Source organism: Copadichromis virginalis, linkage group LG9, assembly GCF_057382275.1.
Source record: "Copadichromis virginalis isolate Kocher_CV1m ecotype Utaka linkage group LG9, C_Virginalis_male_GT1.1, whole genome shotgun sequence".
In the NCBI taxonomy this organism is placed as follows: domain Eukaryota; kingdom Metazoa; phylum Chordata; class Actinopteri; order Cichliformes; family Cichlidae; genus Copadichromis; species Copadichromis virginalis.
The window spans coordinates 25033218-25050639 of NC_140626.1; the positions used below are offsets into that span (position 1 = coordinate 25033218).

The window sequence follows — 17422 nt, forward strand, 5'->3', positions numbered from 1 at the left end:
TTAGCTGCAAGACATCCACCAAATGCCAACAAATTTGTGACTTAAGTCTGACTTACAGAGGAAAAGCCTTAAAAATCAAAAACTACAAAATCTACCTTCTTACCTTCAGTAGCAAACTGTTCCAAATGAGCAACTGTTAAGTCTTTGTACTGAGACGCTTCGGTCAGACGTTCAAAAATAACATTATCCTACAAAAACAAGGAATTGACCATTAAATTAAAACCATTACCTTACATTCATTAACATCTGAATTTACTGATAATGAGATAAACGCACCGCTCCTTTGCAGTACAGCCGGAGCTTCCCATTGGGTGTCCTGACCACCACAGACATCCGTTTACGGTTACTGTAAAGACAATTTAGTTTAGTCTCAACCCAAAGCAGTCTCATATCAGCATTTTATCACTGGTTAAGAAAAACATCAACTTCAAGCTCACCTGGAAAACTCCAGCACATTCAGTAGCTCATAGCTCTTCTCTTCCCCCATCTGAAACCCACAAAAAAATGTCAGCTCCTGTCCAAAAAGTAGCTGCGACTCCAGAGACGTGTGCGGTTACACACTTACAGCTTCAATGATGACTGAATCAGGGGTCCTGGCAGTGAAGACAAAGCCCAGCCCTTTGGCTCCTTTGACCAGTGCTCCTTCGTCAGGGGACGAGGCCTGGTAGATGATCTGGTCGTCCTCCCTCTCTGGAACCACCGTGTGGCACACCGCCATCATCGTCAAGAACTCGCAGATCTGAGGTGATGTAGGCTGAACGCCCGCGAGCAAACAGAGTGAACGTGGTTATTAGCAACAGCCTCCAAGACGGATGGCTTCAAAGAAAGAAAGAGAAAAGCCTCACATGGTCCTTCTCGATGTTCTGAATCAGAGTTGGGTCGTCAAACTCTGTGGAGTTGTGGCTGCTGGATGGCAGATTACTAAAAGACAAAAAAAAAGAATCCAAATGTATTTTATTTATTTTGTGTGTGTGTGTTGGGGGGGGGTCTTTGCAGGCTACAAGACATAATTTTCTGATAAAAGCAGGTAAACATTTAGGAAAGAGTCCAACGCACAAAATGAGGAAAAAACCACTAAAAAGGGAAAGGCTGATGTTGAGGGGGAGGTGGTCACTAACCTGAAGTCGTCCATTGAACGCTCACAGTCAAGATCAGGGAAGTGGCTGCAGTAATGAATGCGGTGGAAATGCAAAAGGAATTAGTTTGAAATCAGTTGATGAATTTGATTAGTTCATCTAATTAAGCATGCACGAGATTAATCAACTGAGCAGCAGCTAATGCTAATTAAGTTCATCTAACACAGGCCGATAAGGAAATATCAGTAAGACGATCTGAGAGAAAAAGAGGTGAGAATTTATTTACAGATGCGATAACTGACCCATACGTTATCCCGGCTATGGTACACTTCTTAAAGTGCATGATGTTACAGGTCAGAGTTCCAGTCTTGTCGGAAAACAGATACTTGACCTAGAAAAAGACAGACGGTGAGTAACGAGAACAAAAGCAGGATGTTTTAGAGCAGCTCGTTACGAAGAGGGCGAGGAACTGACCTGGCCCAGTTCCTCATTAAGATTAGACGTTCGCGCCATGGCTGGCGTGTCCGTTTCTGAGTAGTACATCTCCACATCCTGAGGACAAGAGCAAAAAAACACTTGAAGTAAGTGTGTAATCGACCAGTTGTAGTTTATAAGCACGCATTAAAAATGATGCACGGGTCATACCCAGTTAATAAAGAGAGCCTGTGTGAACTTCACCACCTCCAGAGTGACCAGCAGGCTGATGGGGATCAGGTTATTGTACAGGATGATGAACGTCAGTAGGTTATATGCAAAGTTCAGGGAGATGTCGCCTGAAGTCGCAGACAAAATTCCTTCATGTAATAACCCAGATTTACCCAAACATGCAAGTAATATAATGAGACTTAAGCAATCTTGGCGCGTTATGGTCTCACCGGCCCGGGACAGGTACCAGCAGGCTTCGTCTGTGTGTTCTCTGTTCCAGATGGCTGCGCCCACAGAGCTGACCAGTGCCATGACCAGCAGGATGCCAAACAGAACCAGAATCTGCATGTTGGTCACCCGCTCCACATTAGAGCGCTTCAGTGGCGCCTTGGTGGAGTTCTGGGAGTTGGAAAGGCTTTTGTTAGGAGCTACGTTTTACTCAATTAATTATTGCAGTAACAGTAACAGAAATGCATAATTCAGATGACCGATTTTCATCCATTTTTAGCAGGAGAATGCACGAGCAATCCAAAGACTGTAGCTGAAGATTAGTCTGGATGCAGTCCCGGTTAAGAATGTGTCACGGTTAACTGAAAGCTCTAAACTCGCCCAGGCAAGGATGACGAAGAGATCCTAATTAATAAACAATTTGAAATTTGGCTTCAAATGCCGGATTTTTCATGCTTATTCACAGTTTACTGACTTAGAACACAGCAGAGGATTTACCTGCATCAGTTTGGAGTCGTGGCCAGTGTAGACAACAATTCCCACAACCCACTGCGTGTTCCTGAGCTGGGCGCCACGCAGCAGCACCTGGTCTGGACCCAGAGGGACTGGACTGAATGAAAGAGAGGTTTTTAGCCCCAAATCAAGTAAATAAATGTCGATTTCTGCAGTTTATGCAATTAATTTTTCGACTTTTAAGTTGCTTCTCAATTTTTACTTCCTAATTGTTTTTTTAATCCACAAAAAATGCGAATCACTGCATGTCTTCCGTGAGGAACCAGTGCTGTGCAAGTTTAAAACAAAACAGATTTTAGCACCTAATTCTGACAGAGCATTTGCTAGAGCTCAAACCTAAGTGACGAGGAAAAAAAGTATGTCTCTCACTTCTGGTTTTCCAGCCGTAGAGTGCCAGTGAAGTCATACAGGTGTCTGTTGGGGCCTTCGCACTCCAGACGACCAGACAGTGCCATCAAATCCTCCAGGGTCTGAAACCCAGCCGTGAGTGGGAGACCCTGGAAAGCAAAGGCATGACAAGTAAAGTCAAGGAGCGCTTACTGAGGCAATGGTTTAACCAGACAAAGTATGAGAAAGCAACTGCACTACTGGACTTTGTACAAAATTCTTTAAAAAATTACAAATTTGCTTTGTTTTTGCCTTTGAAAATTTAATCCGTCAATTTTCAAGTCGTCCTTTGGGGCAAAATGAGGGACATTTGAAGAGACGTCACATTCACGAGACGTACGAACGACAGACAGACAACCCACCTGTCTGATCTTCAGGTTGGTTTCTCCGTCCAGGTTAGAGGTCTCAATGTAACACATGGCCTGTGGTTCACTGCAGAGAAGAGGGCAGGTTTGGATTAAAAACACTATAAAGATAAACAACAATGCACAGAAAACCATAAACTGTTATTTCTGAACATTAAACATTGCCTGCAAAGATCTGTAAATAACTATAATATTTTTAATTTAAAGTTGATAAATAATAAGCTACATTTTTAGGAAGTAATTAAGCTAAAAATGACTTATTATTTTTATCCATTTAACAAAAATAATAAATGAACCACAAATAAAAATAAACATTAGCAGCAGCCCTTAAAAGCAGCTTAACAGATGTTTAGAATATATTAATGAGGTACATGCAGCATGCTCACACAGACAGAGAGACACAGGACTCTGACCTGGAGGACACTATAACCATGTCAGCTGGGAGGTGCTGGCCATTAGTCACCTTCACTATATCTCCTACTGCCACCTTGTGGCCAGGACGCAGCAGTGCAACAGCATGAGGCAGGGAAGAAGAGGGGCATTGAGGCAGAGGGTAACAGAGAACAGGAGGGGTAAGAGATGAAGACCGAGAGGAAACAATGGGCAGGTTAATAATATGTGACCAGCAGAGGATGCAGCCAAATAAAAAAGACGAGTTTGAAGTTTTATGCGATTCATGAGCAAGAAAGAAGAAAAGAGAAGGAACACTTTTGTCTTGTGAAGTGTTCCAGGAAATTCTGCAGCTGATTTAAAAGTATATACACATTACAATTCCTAAAGAAAGTCCTCGTGTAGCTGAGAAGTTTCCCCAAATGACCCAATTCCAAAAAAAGGAATGCATGATAACTTCAGAGAACCAAGGTCAGGGCAAAGCATGTGGAGCTGACTTTATAACTGTAGACAGTCATGCTAAAACACTGCCAGTTTGCTACATCAGGCACTGCAGAAACTACGCAAGTGTTTCAGGCTGTCGGTTCTCCTCGGATCAGCAGCCGGAAACTTGTTTTCCAAGTACACAGGAAGGGGGGAGGTAAGCTTCGCTTCAAGAAATGTGACAATCTTGGATAGGATGTAAACTGTGACACTGCCAATTCCTACACAATCAAAAAAAAACAAAAAAAACTACTGTACTGACCCTGCATCTTATTATAATCACGTATGAAGGGCAAGGGCGACTTTTTTAAAGAATCCCTCAGACTTTCATTAATAGAAAGAAAAGCAAAAACTCTTCCAAAAACTGATTTTATGATCTAGCGAACCCAAAGTTGCTGAAAAGTTATTTAAGGGCTTGAAGGGCGACTGAATCAAATTCCTGCACCTGTCGTGTCACTGTGAAACAATGGGGCTTAATTTCTGCTGTAGACGTCTGTCATCCGCATAACGAGGGCTCAAATTTGATTTGACTTGACCTGCTGGAGAAAGACTGTGCACAGCTGGACTCAGTTAATGGGCATGTCCGCTAAGAACATTCACAACCCTGCAGAAATAACAAAAAAGACTGGAAGGAAAAAGCTTTGTGTGAGCGGGTTATACACTCACTCGGTTCAATGAACTGCAAACCACCGGAGAAAACGCAACTATTCAACAAAAAAGATGTGCCTGTTTGAAATACTGGACAAATTAATCCCCTGAAGAACAATTAGATGCGCTTGTTATCTGATCATGAAACGTGACTACTAATAGGACAAGCATGTTTTGCCTGTCAAGGATCCAGAGTACTCATAGGACAGTCTATTGAACAAATAAAAAATAGGTGTGGGAAACGGTGGAATAAGTCCACATTAAAAGCCATCTCTTAGCTCTAACGGACATAATCAGATGTACTAACTGTTATTTTTTATCATCTCATGAGGGTTACTGCTCTTGCTTTGAAGTATTTCATTCCGAAGCGTTCACTTTTTGTTTCTTTTGCATGCTTTTTTACAATACCTGAAATTCATTCAGTACAGTAAGAGAGTTTCTCATACTTCTTTCAACGTTATTTGACGTCGCTCGTGGCAATGAAACAGGCTAATCAGTGTTGTGAAACAGCAAGAGAGATAAGTCAGAGCACAAGAGTCGAAGAATGTGACGATACCTGTTTCCAGATAAATGTCTGCCAGGCTCCGCTCCGCAGCACTGAGAGACAAGGACAACACAGCCATCAGTCAGCCTATAGAGCAGCTCTCATGCAGTATTCATAGCCACTAAACATTTGTCTGGGGCACGGCGGCCTGCGCTATAATGACTGATAGACAACAGCCATTCACCCTGACATGAAAGGAAAACAAAGCCCACGCAAATACACGCACACACGAGCACTCTCATGAAAAACAGAAAGCACATTAACAAGCACACGCGTGATACCTGTTGTCTTCTTCTTGTTGACCGTGTTGTCTGCTTTATGCCTTTTCTGTGGCGAGATGAACGACGATTAAGTTAGCCCCACAACGCATCACTTTTCCAGTTTATGGTGATACTCACATGGTGATACTCACATAGTCCTCTATGATCTCTTTGATCCCGGCCACTGTGAGAATGAAGATAAGCGGGACGAGCGTGGTGTAGCGACCGGTCGGTGACACATCAGGGATTTGCTAATGAGGGAGAAAGAGAGAAATTGATGCTGATAGAGCTGATCCCAAAGAGAAGAAATGCCATTTCATAACACCGCATTTCCCTTAAAGGTGGACTTTTGCACACTCTGACATGCGATGAAATAGGCTTTGCAGGACGGAGCATCTAAAGGCTGGGCTGAGTGCAGAAATCAAACAAACAGTTCGCTGAGCAAACAGCGCTGGCAGCTGCTGGGGTTTACCTGCATGAGTGCAATGAACAGGAAGAAGGCATTGGCAGCACGTCGGATCTGCTCGTACAGAAAGCGCGGCAGAAAGGTGAGAATCCCATACTTTGTGGTGCTGTAGAAGAAGACAGTGAGAACAAAAGAAAGACAAAAAGGGAAAGTTGTTTACGTTCAAAGAGATGCCGGAAAAGTCAGGTAAAGCTTTAGCAAAGCTGGGACTTCATGCATAAATTGTGAGCTAATGATTTTTTTTCCTCACTCAGGGAATGCTTGAGTAGCATTACCTTAAAGGCTGAATAACAAAGAAGTCCATTTGGGTTTTAATATTGCAGCACTTGAAAATCTCTTACAAACACAAAATTGTGCTCAGAGAGTGCAAAACAGAGCCATTACGTCCTGCAAACACACAACCCTCTCTATAAATAGGCCAAGACGTTTAATCCAACACTAAATTTAGACCCCAAAATACCCCAAAACAGCGCAAAGAAGCCTTGGCAACCTTTTTGTCAGTCATCTGTATTGATCAGACAGCTGTATCGATTAGCGTTGTTATAGCCAGGAGCTACAGTAAGAGCTTTCAGATGAGCTAAAAATAAGAAGTCACCCTTCAAATCAAGGCCTGCCTTGTTTTTGTGTTGTTTTCTTTTTTTCCCCCGTGCAGCCTGAGTGAACAGTAAGAGCCTCCGCTTCCGACTGCATAATGGACAGTGTGCGTTAGCGTGCGTGAGGGCATAGATTGCATGCAGCAAATTGCAAAACACACTCCTCTATCACAATTCAGAATCTCCTTGGAGATGAACCCAAAACTGCTTTCGCCATCTGCCTTACACTCAGACACAGAACGATAAAGGCCGGGATGTTACACACACACCAAAAAACTAAAAAGACAGAAGCCCAACAGATGCTTTTCAGTCACACTGTTACACACTGTCCTCCGGGTACAGCCACACTAATGCATTTTTGCGTAACTTTTGTAGTGTTTTGCAACTTCTAACACACCCAAAAGGGTAGTAGAGACATTTGAAAATCCTGTTTATCCAGTTTTAACTTAAACAAAATTAAAACGGCGTCTTAGTTTGGACAGAAATGGAGACTTTTTGGATGCAAACACCTACAGTCGCTTTTTAATTGGATTCTATCCATCGCCATAATTAAGTCAAAACACATCTAGCTAAGCCCACATGTGATCCTTTTCACGTGGGTACTCCTTTTTCCACTGCCCTACGATCCTTTGGCGATGGATAACGCCCCCCAGTACCTCTCTTAAAAATGTCGCCATACTTGCTTTGCAATTACTTTTTCCCCCCCTGCTGCCATGACAACCATATACTCGCTTGATACTTTCAGTAAGAGTACCACCTGATGGTCGATCCAAGTAAAGAAGTCTTGTTGGCACGCTAGTTCTTCTCCTGCAGTTTTGTGTACAAGCAACCAACTGTCTGCTTTCTGTTTTCACTGTGACTCACATGCCCAGTGTACGTGACTGTTTCTGAACCTGCGCTAAACCAACTTTGATTTTATAATATGAGAACCTGTTTGTGTGACATATTCAGAACTTGAGTCTAACCCAGATGCTCTGGTTACGTCAGAGTCAATGAAGCTACACCGATGATCGAGCAGATAAGGTAGCCTCAATCTAACCACAGACAAGTGATACCAGATGCCACAAAGAGCAAGACCCCGGCTTCCAGTGCTTTAGCAAAAAAAAAGAAAAAGAAAAAAAAAGATAGAAAACAACCCAAAACTTCTGCCGGTGTTATTTTTTTATAGCATAAATGTCCAACTTGCTGGTGGGGTTAACAGCTGTCAGCTGCAGGGGTGATGCTCTCCTGCAGTTGTGTGGCTTTGACATGTTTTTATAAAAAACAGACTGAGTTCTTCATGCATTAAGAACTGGGCCGAGGTCGGAGAAGAGTCATTGATATAATGGGAAGAACATGAGTTATGCACATGTTACTTTGTGCTTAATGGCAATGTGCTATGAAAACAACAACATTAAAAAAAAAAGGAAGCGATGGATCTGGGAAATTGGAGAAGAGGTGAGTTGAGTATACAGATAAAAGCTACAAGGCTTTAATCTCCGCCCCCGTAAAAAAAATCAATAGTGCTATTGAACTTTTAAAACACAAACTGAAGATTTACAGGAACACGGAGACATCAAAGGCCATGCCTCTGGAGCCAGAGTGCTCCCGCCTCTCCAATCACCATGCAGTGGGGGCAACACGCCATGCATGATCCAATCAGAGGAGCAAGGGAGCAACCACCTTAATCTTCTTTGTAGAGCTGAATTGGGGGGTTTTTAAAAGTGGAACTGACTCTCCCGACAATGACAGCAAGCCCACTGAATGCTCGCTGCGCAGCGTCGAGCCTTTCGCTCACCGACCGCGAACCCTGGTCTCCTCATGGCACCGTCCTCAGTTACAACATGCAAACAGCAACAAGAGCCAAATTTCACTGGTGTCTGCCTGAATCAGACTTGACTGAGTTTCTATTTATTACTACAGCTGAGCCAGTAAAGTATTCTAATGACAGCTGGGACAATAAGAGATTGAAAAAAGAGACTCTTTGTCGCAGCACAGGCTGTTTGGCTCGGCCCGTGAACCTTACTTAAGACAGATTAGTACATATGTTGGCTGCAGAAGCACCGGGGACCACCAAAACACTAGGTGAATCTTTTGTAGTCCCCACAGCTACGATCTTTGACTGAGTCATGAGAGATAAGAGTGGACAGCTTTGATCCTCAGTGAAATCTAATCAGCACAAGCACAGTAGACACTGTGACAACAGGGGAACAGAAAAAGAAACCTTCTTCTAAATTTTCTTTCTAACATGTATCTTTATTTTGATTAACATCCAAAATTATTCATGAGGACGTATACTGATTAAATCTTTTTCCACTGAGATCCTCCTGCGTCCTTTAGGCAGTGGACATATGTTCAGCCTTTAGACTGCTGCAGAGATACAAACAAGCTTTTTAATAGGTGAGTTATTAAACTGGCTTGTCAATAGACGTCCACCCCTAATAGTATTCTAAAGTAAAACATTCAGTGTGATTTCATCAAAACTAAAACAAAGAGAGCTATTACAAGAGGACAATAAACTAAGTCTCACTCGTCCAAAGACTACTCTGCAGAAGAAGAGAGGGTACTTCACCCTGACAAGGTTGGTCTAAAGCCCCTGTGAGCAAATGGTGTTCTTTAGTACGACACCAGATGTCTACACTCTGATTGTGTGCTTTGACTTGAAATGGTACATGCACAAATAAAATGTAGGCGTACTAAAGATGGGTCAGCAATAATAAGATGAGTGCAAACAAACAATTAAAAATCTGCACAAAAGTCAGTCTGACCGACTTTTGAGGTGTGCAACGGTTTGAAGTGCTTTTTTTTTTTTTACAGCAACAAAAAAAAAGTTTTCGATTATTTTGGGTAAAATCCTTCCGCCTCTCTCTCTCTCTCTGCTGACAGCTAGTCAGGAAGCACAGTCCTCTATTCCTAAAAAAGCAGTGCGTAAAACCACAGGGCACGCAAGGCATGCTTTGTAGCAAAAGTTAAAAGCTCGGGGGTGACGCCTACCTGACATGGTTGTCGCAGAACTTGGTATTCTGAGGCCGGTTGAGAAGCACCGTCCGCGCCGAGGCGTCTACGGGATCCGCATGGGAAGTGGTCCCGGACATCTCATCATCTGCCTTGCGGTAACCGGCGGACGAGCAAGCAGGTCCTGCACCGTTGGATTGATGGGAGAGAGGCGAGGCTGAGTGAGTGCGAGAGAGAATGAGAGGCAGAGAGAGAGAGAGAAAGAGATAGGGAGGGAAGGGGAGAGAGAGCGCGAGAGAGACAGAGACTGGAGACGTGGTTTAGGTTCAAAAGCGAGGGCGACTAATTAGTACTAGAGGCTACTGTATGCTGATGTATGCTGAAGCCGGCGGGGTTGATTCAATGACGTTTCCCGTTATAAACACCCCCCTCTTGTCTTTCAGGTACCGTCAATGCACACACGCGCGTTTCCCGACGCCCACGGGACCCCCCGCGTATAATGGATGTGCTGAGGGATGCACAATGGCGAACAAACACACCGGGTCGGTTTGGTTTTTGTTATTGTTGTTTTTTTTTTAAATCAGCACTTCAACTTGCTCAAATGTAAAACTGAGAAACCTCCTCGCGCATCGCGACCATCATTAAGAACAAATTATCCAAAAAAAGGGGGGGGAAGTGGCAGAGTAGGATGCACCACGCTTTTCCTCCTGCAGACTCGCTGCTTCCCCGCCCGCCCTCCCGGCTTTGTCGTCTCCAACCATTTTAAAGCGTCGTGGTCTCCGCTCATTCACCCCCGCATGAGCTCCGGGAGCCGGGCAGTTTTTCATCATCAAGCGTGCGCATTAACGCGGAGCAAGTGCGGTTCTGTGGAGCCGTTAGGGGAGTGACGGACACCCAAACAGGTCGGGACGCCACAGTTTACTCAGCTGGAACAACAGCGAACCTGGGCGAGGACAGATGCAGCAGCACGCCCGTCCTCCCTCTGCCCTCCTTCGGCTCTGCTGAGCAGGAAACTCCCAGCCCCGGTGCTGAAAGATACTGGCCCGAGAAGCTCCGCCGCCGTGTCATCTGGCCACCTGCCGCCTCTTGAAGCTTTTATCCGTCTCTTTTTTGGACGATCTCCTCCCTCTGGTGTGGTATCGAGCCGCTCGCTGTTACCAGCTCAGACAAGGAGAGGAAGCCATATGGAGCTCCTTCAGTGCTGCGGAGGGGCAAAGCCGGGGTTTCGTCTTTAAAGGGCCAGAAGCCTGATATCGCCTTAAGGTCTAGTGGCACTTTACCAGATGGGTCAAATAACATCCGTGAAGCTGGAGCTATCCATCAGATCACTTCGTGTTGCTTCCCTCCACTGTGATGCCTCTGCAACAGCAGCAACAGTCACTTCTTGCAGGTTGTATAGATTATATAGTCGTTTGTGTTTCTGCATGTCCAAAATTGCAATGTATAATAGGCCAAATGTACGAGCTGTGTCATTGTTATACTATTCCCTAAAAGCTGTTGCAAATATAACGCATAATGAAATCATATGCATCACAATGCTCTGAGTTTGTTGGGATCTGTGTACTCTCTGTCAGTGAATCTGTAAGTGAAAACAACAGCAGGCTAATTGCAAGATTGAATTTCCACAGTCCTGAAACTCTATTTCTGCAGCACTACCGAACTCCAACAATAGACGAGTCATCTTCTCCCCTCATCAATAACCAAACAGTTTAATACTATTATATTCCACTCAAGCTTGCGGCTCTAAAGTAGCCAATAAACTGTAAAATTACCCAGAAGTAAGCGAGCCAGGCTTACGTGATCAAATCTGCTGGCCCATCAGACTTTTTCCACTGAAAGAGACATAAGGTTACGTGTGCTTACAGGAAACGGCTACACCTATTTAATAGTTTACCAGGGAGTTATGTGAACCCAACGTATTTCCGTGGTATTATATTTGTGAGTTTTTCGTGTTTTCTGCTTTTTACCTCAAAACTGCTCGACATTTCAAGAGTTTGCGCACTCCAACCGCTCCACACAAGCCCGCGACGTGTCCGCACATGACACAGAGGAAGGGTCAAAGTCTAACCAAGCCCACAGAAAATGAACAGCCTCTTATCTCTATATCTCCATTAGCTATTACCTCTGGACCACACGGAGATTTAAGACCCAATCACAGCTCAGCTCTCCACAGTGCAAACTGCAACAAAGTCAACTGAGATAGTAAAGAGCTGCGAGGAAGTGATCAAGGAACATTCAAAGGTAAAGGTAATAAACGGCAATGCATGCCAACTATAATGCCATCGAGCACCTCTGATGTTTTCAGCCTTTTTTTGGTCATTTCTACACGGGCAGACATTTTTATTGAACAAACTTCATCCTTCCACTTCACTTTTTAAAACCCCTGTAGACACCTTTCCAAGGAGATCAATAATGGCTTTTTCAGCAACCCACTCAAGCTATAATTCATTTCTGAGGAGATTAATGCCTCAGTAACTCATCTCTGATGGAGCAGAAATGCCATCACCTCCGTAACTCATTACCGAACAGGCCAGCGATGACTCAGCAGCAAACCCCATTCAGAGAGCAGCCAGGTCAATTACACGTGAAGCGCCCAAGACAGACACACAGGTAGCGCAGGTCTGATGACCTGCAGCCACAACAGGTAAGACTAGACTGATCCCAATTCAATTAACACGCTGATCTCTTACTCTGCTTGCAGGATGCTACCAGCCACCCATTCTGTTGGTGAGTCTTAAACAAAAACACGTCTCCTTTCCTCAGAGCAATCATACGCTCCGAGGAAAACATACATCCATTATGCAACGATGCTTGATAATCTTTTACGCACCTCTCTGCTGAGAATACATGTGTCATGAGAAGGCGATTAAGCCAAACACATTTAGCACAGCTAGCAGGCAAAATGTGATGTTTCAGCATTTGCAAAGGGCCTCAGATGGGAAAACAAAGCATATTACTTATCACAAGCTTCATAATATCTTAATACACGGTGTTAATTTGTTGTGGGTTTGTGTTGAATCCAATCTGATCTGGCCTCGTGCCAAAACTTCACAGTTTAAAAAGCTGGCCAGGCTATAAATAATGCATAGATGGGAGCTGCATAATTCATCAACATTTTCCAGTATGGCAGAGCATATTTCACCAGACACTCCGCCCCGGTGCTGCGCCCACAGCTTTCCACTGTCAAGCGGTGTCCCTCACTGCCTGTCAGAATAGAGTTTGAAATGGCACGAATGTAGCTTCAGAGATGCTTGGGCATCTAATCCAATCATGCCTGGTGCAGACACAATTCTCAGCTCAGAAATGAAATTAGCCAAAAAGATAATAGCTACTAATTAACAGCAGTTATAGCAGAATACAATTATCCTCGGTTGGTGAAGAACTTCCACTCCAAACAAGCCACACTTGGGACAGATCCTCTGGCTCATTCTATGTTTTCATTATCTGAACAACTATCTGAATGTACAATGCAAATGAAAGTACTCTATTTCTGTGTTTGGTATCCCTGCCTCAAAGAATGGCAGGAAAGTGTCTTAGCTCATCCCTTAACAGCAAAACCTCCATTTGTCATCCTCTACAACAAGAAGGCCTGTCAAAGTGTTCTTGAGCTAAACACCAACTCCCCCCTCCCCATTTAACGTTAATGAAGTTCAGAAAAAAGAAACACCCAAAAAACCCCACATCTTTGCCTACATGCATTGAATCCAGTCAAGAATAAAATGGCTGTGTGTTGTCAGGAAAGCATTACCGACAGAGCGCCGTCTGCCTTGGCGACCCCTGCGTCCCATGGCTGTCGTTGCTCTCTTAGGTGACCTGCACGCCCTATCTGCAGGTCTCGGGAGACCTGGCGTCTATCATTCCCAGTGGGTCCATTGGCCGCTCTGACAGAGTAGGAAGTAAGGCGAGCAAGCCTCTTACGGCCCAAGTGAGCAAGCGTGATAATCCCCTCTGTGTCTGCTCTGCAACTTCACCTGCTGCTCATCCATAACCTAATAATCCCACAGGTGCGATTGCAACACGCTCATACACCTTAAACTAATGTATGCAAATGCACACACACACACTGACACTGCATTATGGACACACACACAAACAGGTGAAAGTAAATCTTTTAAAGCCATAAAACATAAAAAAAGACCCATCGACATGCAGCTACTCCCATGCCCCTCTCTATACCCAGAGTCGTACCTACATGCATGCAGCAGTGTTCTTGTACATGCTGTTCAGGCATGCCATATCTATGCGTGCATGTGCTGAGTTCTACAGCATGCAGATGCACTTGCTTAAATACCCCATATAGCTTTGTCTTCACCAGCATGAACTACTACAGGTATGCCACCAATATCTACAAGCACATGCAGTGAGAGGGTCCTGTTCAGCATTCATCGCACTCCAGGCCCCAAGGAGCTACAGATGATCAGTCCACAACAGTGATAACGTGTCATAACCTTTTCTGCAAAGACCCTGAGATCCTAATGTGAGTAACTCAATGTTGTAGCTCTTGAGGGCCGGGGGTTGAGACACGCCTGCCCCTAGCTGTTGGTACATGCACCTTGGGACTCCGGACACAGATGGGGGCATCATCCAGTCTAATTCGAGCAAACTCACTTTTGTCAAACCTGTCTGCGAGGCGGGCACGCATGGTAGCACCGGCGCCCTGGCCTGGGTCCTGCAGCTCAGGAGACTCCTGCCTAATGGTGGTCAACACTAACTGCTCTGTGGACGCCAAGAGAGAGAGGCCACGGCGAGAGAGGACAGCACACACACACACAAACAAGACAACAAGTCAGTACACACAGACTGTACCTCACACAGCACATCCACGTGTCAGTGACTACCCAGATGATTTGTTTGTGTGTGAGCTGAGATGAGACTCATGCCAGCATATGATGGATGCAAGCCTGAACAGCTGCTCAGAAATCACTTTGACCAAACCCCTCATAGCTTGCCCAGGAGTGCCTCCTCCTGGCTACTTCATGTAAATGCCTTGTTTCAGCAGCTTACTGGGCCTCCCTGTTATCTCCTAAATGGTATCTTAGGTAGCTTGGCAGCCATGACAACCAGTCATTATCTTCCCTAAACAGATGTATTGTTGACAGTTGGCTGAGCTGCATGACTCACATTAAGAAAGCACATCAACACTAGTAGAAAATGTGGCCTTACACTGATATTCAAATGGAGCAGAATGCTTTTACTCAGCACTCACTACTACACACATGCTTTATATTTCTAAGGCTCCTCTTAAACACAAACAGTTAAAACTATAACTCTCTTTGCAAATGTGTGTAAATAAATGTGACAGACTGGCAGCTGCAGACGTCATTGCCAGGCATGTGGCAGCTCGCTAATTGGAGCAAAGAATCAAGCGGTCAGGCTTCAAGAGATTACAGTAAAAGCACCGTGAGGAACCCAGGCGGAAACATGCAGACGTTGACTAGACTACCATCCTGTGCTTAAAGTATAAAAGCTTTAAAGCAACTTTTAGACCCCACGAAACCAAAAAAAGCTGCAGGATTATATCTGAAAATCACAGTGTAAATAAGGTAACAAATTCATCATGAGACCACCTGATATTCAGTTTAAAACATATTTATATATGCAAATAATAAGTGGGTGGGAGGGATCTACAAAACAGGAACAATGTCACTTTCTTAACCATTTGACCTTCTGCTTGTAAAAAGTGGAAATGCATTTTTTTTTAACAACAAATAAATATGTGGAACTTCTGGCCTGAAGATAGTATGGCCCAGTTGGCGCTCACAATTTACCCTGCTTTCTATTTCTGGAAGCTGCAAGAGGCATGCAGCCACACTCACACACAGATACACACACACACACAACAGCAGAGCAGCCTGACAATATGTGCCGGTCACTATTAAAAGCCACTGGATGAGGCGAACACGTGCTCTTCTTTTCCAGGACAATCCAATCCAGCGTCTGCTTGCCATGTGTGAAATCATCTGATGCAGCAGGTTGTTTCAGCATCCTCACCTTCTGGCCAGCTTGTTAGCTGATGAGGACATTTTCCTGCTAAAAACTGAGACAGTGCAGGTTCTTGCATGAACGGGGGTTCAATGCATCCTGTTGCATGAGGCAGATTCACGCGTGAGCAACAGACTGAAACATCCCTTTATTCAACATAAGGGTGTGAAGCACTTTAAAACTGAACACGCTGTGGATGTGGATGCCCTTAAGGTTGAGATAAAGGTGAGATAAGGAGAGCGCTTTAGAGAGTCACGTGGCATTTAAGTCGGCGAGGTAATAGGCTGTTCTTGGACCGATCTGCAGGCCTGGGGGTAAATTTGTCACCTTATATTGCTAATATTTCGCTTTCAATCACAGCAAAAGTAGGTTAATACATTGTCTTTTTTTCTAAGAGTCAATCGCGGACACTATGATGCAGCACAGGAGGAACACAAATCTGTTACAGCATAATTATATAACACCATAACAAGGCCATAGGTCAGATTTACACAAGGCAGTCAATATTTATTGATAAGGTCACACATTTAACCCGTGGAAGATAAATACTATTGAGGTCATCAGAAATTCCTTCACTTGGCTCCTCCATAATGATGCCAGGCTATTCTAAATGAGACCTGAAGCAGGCACCTGCAGTCTGCTTGCCCTTTGCATTCCTCTCCGGTGCCAAGAAATGAGCGAGACTGGAGGATAAACACCGGCATGTCCCTCCGTGTGGATGCCGCAGTCCCGAATAAAACGGTTCCCCGTTATTATGCCAAGCACATATCAAAAGCGCACGATTTTCTACACAGGCCGCTGTATGCAGAAAAAAGGACAGGCCCGTTAGTGGGATTCACTTCACAGTGATGTGTGACAGCAGAGAGCGGCGGGCGGAACCCGGGTCGTGCAAAGATTAAATAACACGTTTCTTCGTGCTGCTTACCTCCCTCGCTGTGGATCTTCTTGGCTCTCCGGTTGAAATACATCTTGCGAGCGGTGAACGAGAGTCGGTGCGGCTAGAACGAGGAGGCCAGAGCGGTGTCATGCTCACGGAGAGGGGAGCAGGGGAGCAACGCTCTGCATGGGCTCGGGCTGCGGTCGCCGCTGCCGCCGATGCTGCTGCTGCTGCTTCTCAGCGATCATTATTTCTCGGTCAAACCGCGGAGATGTGGTGTAGAGGGCAGCCTGCTCCAGCGTCGCGTCAGACTAGACACAATAGTTGCTTCCGGTCAGTGTTTTCAAAATAAAATTACGTTAGACTATAATAAACTGGATTCATGACATCGGCCGGTCAATTAACGCTTAAGTTTGCGGTTAAACGGTGACCTGCTTCTGCTTTCGGTGCACTCAGTTTTATTTATGAAGCATATTTAAACCTACAAAGTCCAGTATAGGAGAAAAACGGGTTATTTAACCCTATAACTCTATTTGATTCGGATTCTGTAAAGACGACTGTATCGTATTTCCGCCACCTTTTTTTGAGACGTCATCCGTGTGATTTTTCCCTAATGAAAAACCGAAATAAATTATACAAGTTTTTGAGCAATAAAATGAAAAATAAAAATAAATATATTAGAAATTAATTTTTTTTTTTTAATTTAATCAGATGGTTCAATAAATCCTCCATTTTCAAAAAATATATATATAATTTTCTGGCAATTGTTTTATTCCTCGGGCTTTAAGAGGATAGAAAATAAATTAATTGATTTTGTTTTTAAAGTGAAAAAAACAAACAGTACACACACTAATAACTGTCACGCTACATAACCTGCTAATAGCAAAATGTAGTTTCAAGTTTCAAAGCTTTATTGTCACAAGGATAAAATAAAAGTCTTCCTTTTATATACACACACAAAACACTTGAAATTATTTAAATCTTTTTTTCACTATATTCTATATTAAAAGCCAACTATCATTTGGCTGCCT

General features: G+C 44.1%; 1 protein-coding gene across 7 annotated transcripts in view; it reads right to left on the reverse strand.

The window, feature by feature from the left end:
• atp8a2 (ATPase phospholipid transporting 8A2) overlaps window positions 1-16723 on the reverse strand; it is a 48506-nt gene extending 31783 nt beyond the window's left edge. The window contains exons 1-21 of one of the 7 annotated variants that reach the window (XM_085468392.1): window positions 16440-16723; window positions 14141-14248; window positions 9572-9749; window positions 6012-6111; window positions 5692-5790; window positions 5561-5606; window positions 5292-5332; window positions 3628-3701; window positions 3212-3281; window positions 2832-2959; window positions 2448-2559; window positions 1952-2120; window positions 1722-1849; window positions 1551-1628; window positions 1379-1467; window positions 1119-1163; window positions 846-921; window positions 566-754; window positions 438-487; window positions 277-346; window positions 104-188 (exon numbers count right to left, since the gene is read on the reverse strand). In XM_085468392.1, the coding sequence (XP_085324518.1) occupies window positions 104-188; window positions 277-346; window positions 438-487; window positions 566-754; window positions 846-921; window positions 1119-1163; window positions 1379-1467; window positions 1551-1628; window positions 1722-1849; window positions 1952-2120; window positions 2448-2559; window positions 2832-2959; window positions 3212-3281; window positions 3628-3701; window positions 5292-5332; window positions 5561-5606; window positions 5692-5790; window positions 6012-6111; window positions 9572-9749; window positions 14141-14248; window positions 16440-16482 (1978 nt within the window). In that variant the 5' untranslated portion in view covers window positions 16483-16723. Of the gene's footprint in view, window positions 1-103; window positions 189-276; window positions 347-437; window positions 488-565; window positions 755-845; window positions 922-1118; window positions 1164-1378; window positions 1468-1550; window positions 1629-1721; window positions 1850-1951; window positions 2121-2447; window positions 2560-2831; window positions 2960-3211; window positions 3282-3627; window positions 3702-5291; window positions 5333-5560; window positions 5607-5691; window positions 5791-6011; window positions 6112-9571; window positions 9750-10475; window positions 10597-11499; window positions 13603-14140; window positions 14249-16439 lie in introns of those variants that run through there. The other 6 variants (XM_085468386.1, XM_085468389.1, XM_085468388.1 and 3 more) reach the window with 6 other exon arrangements.
• Between the last annotated feature and the right edge of the window lie 699 nt (window positions 16724-17422).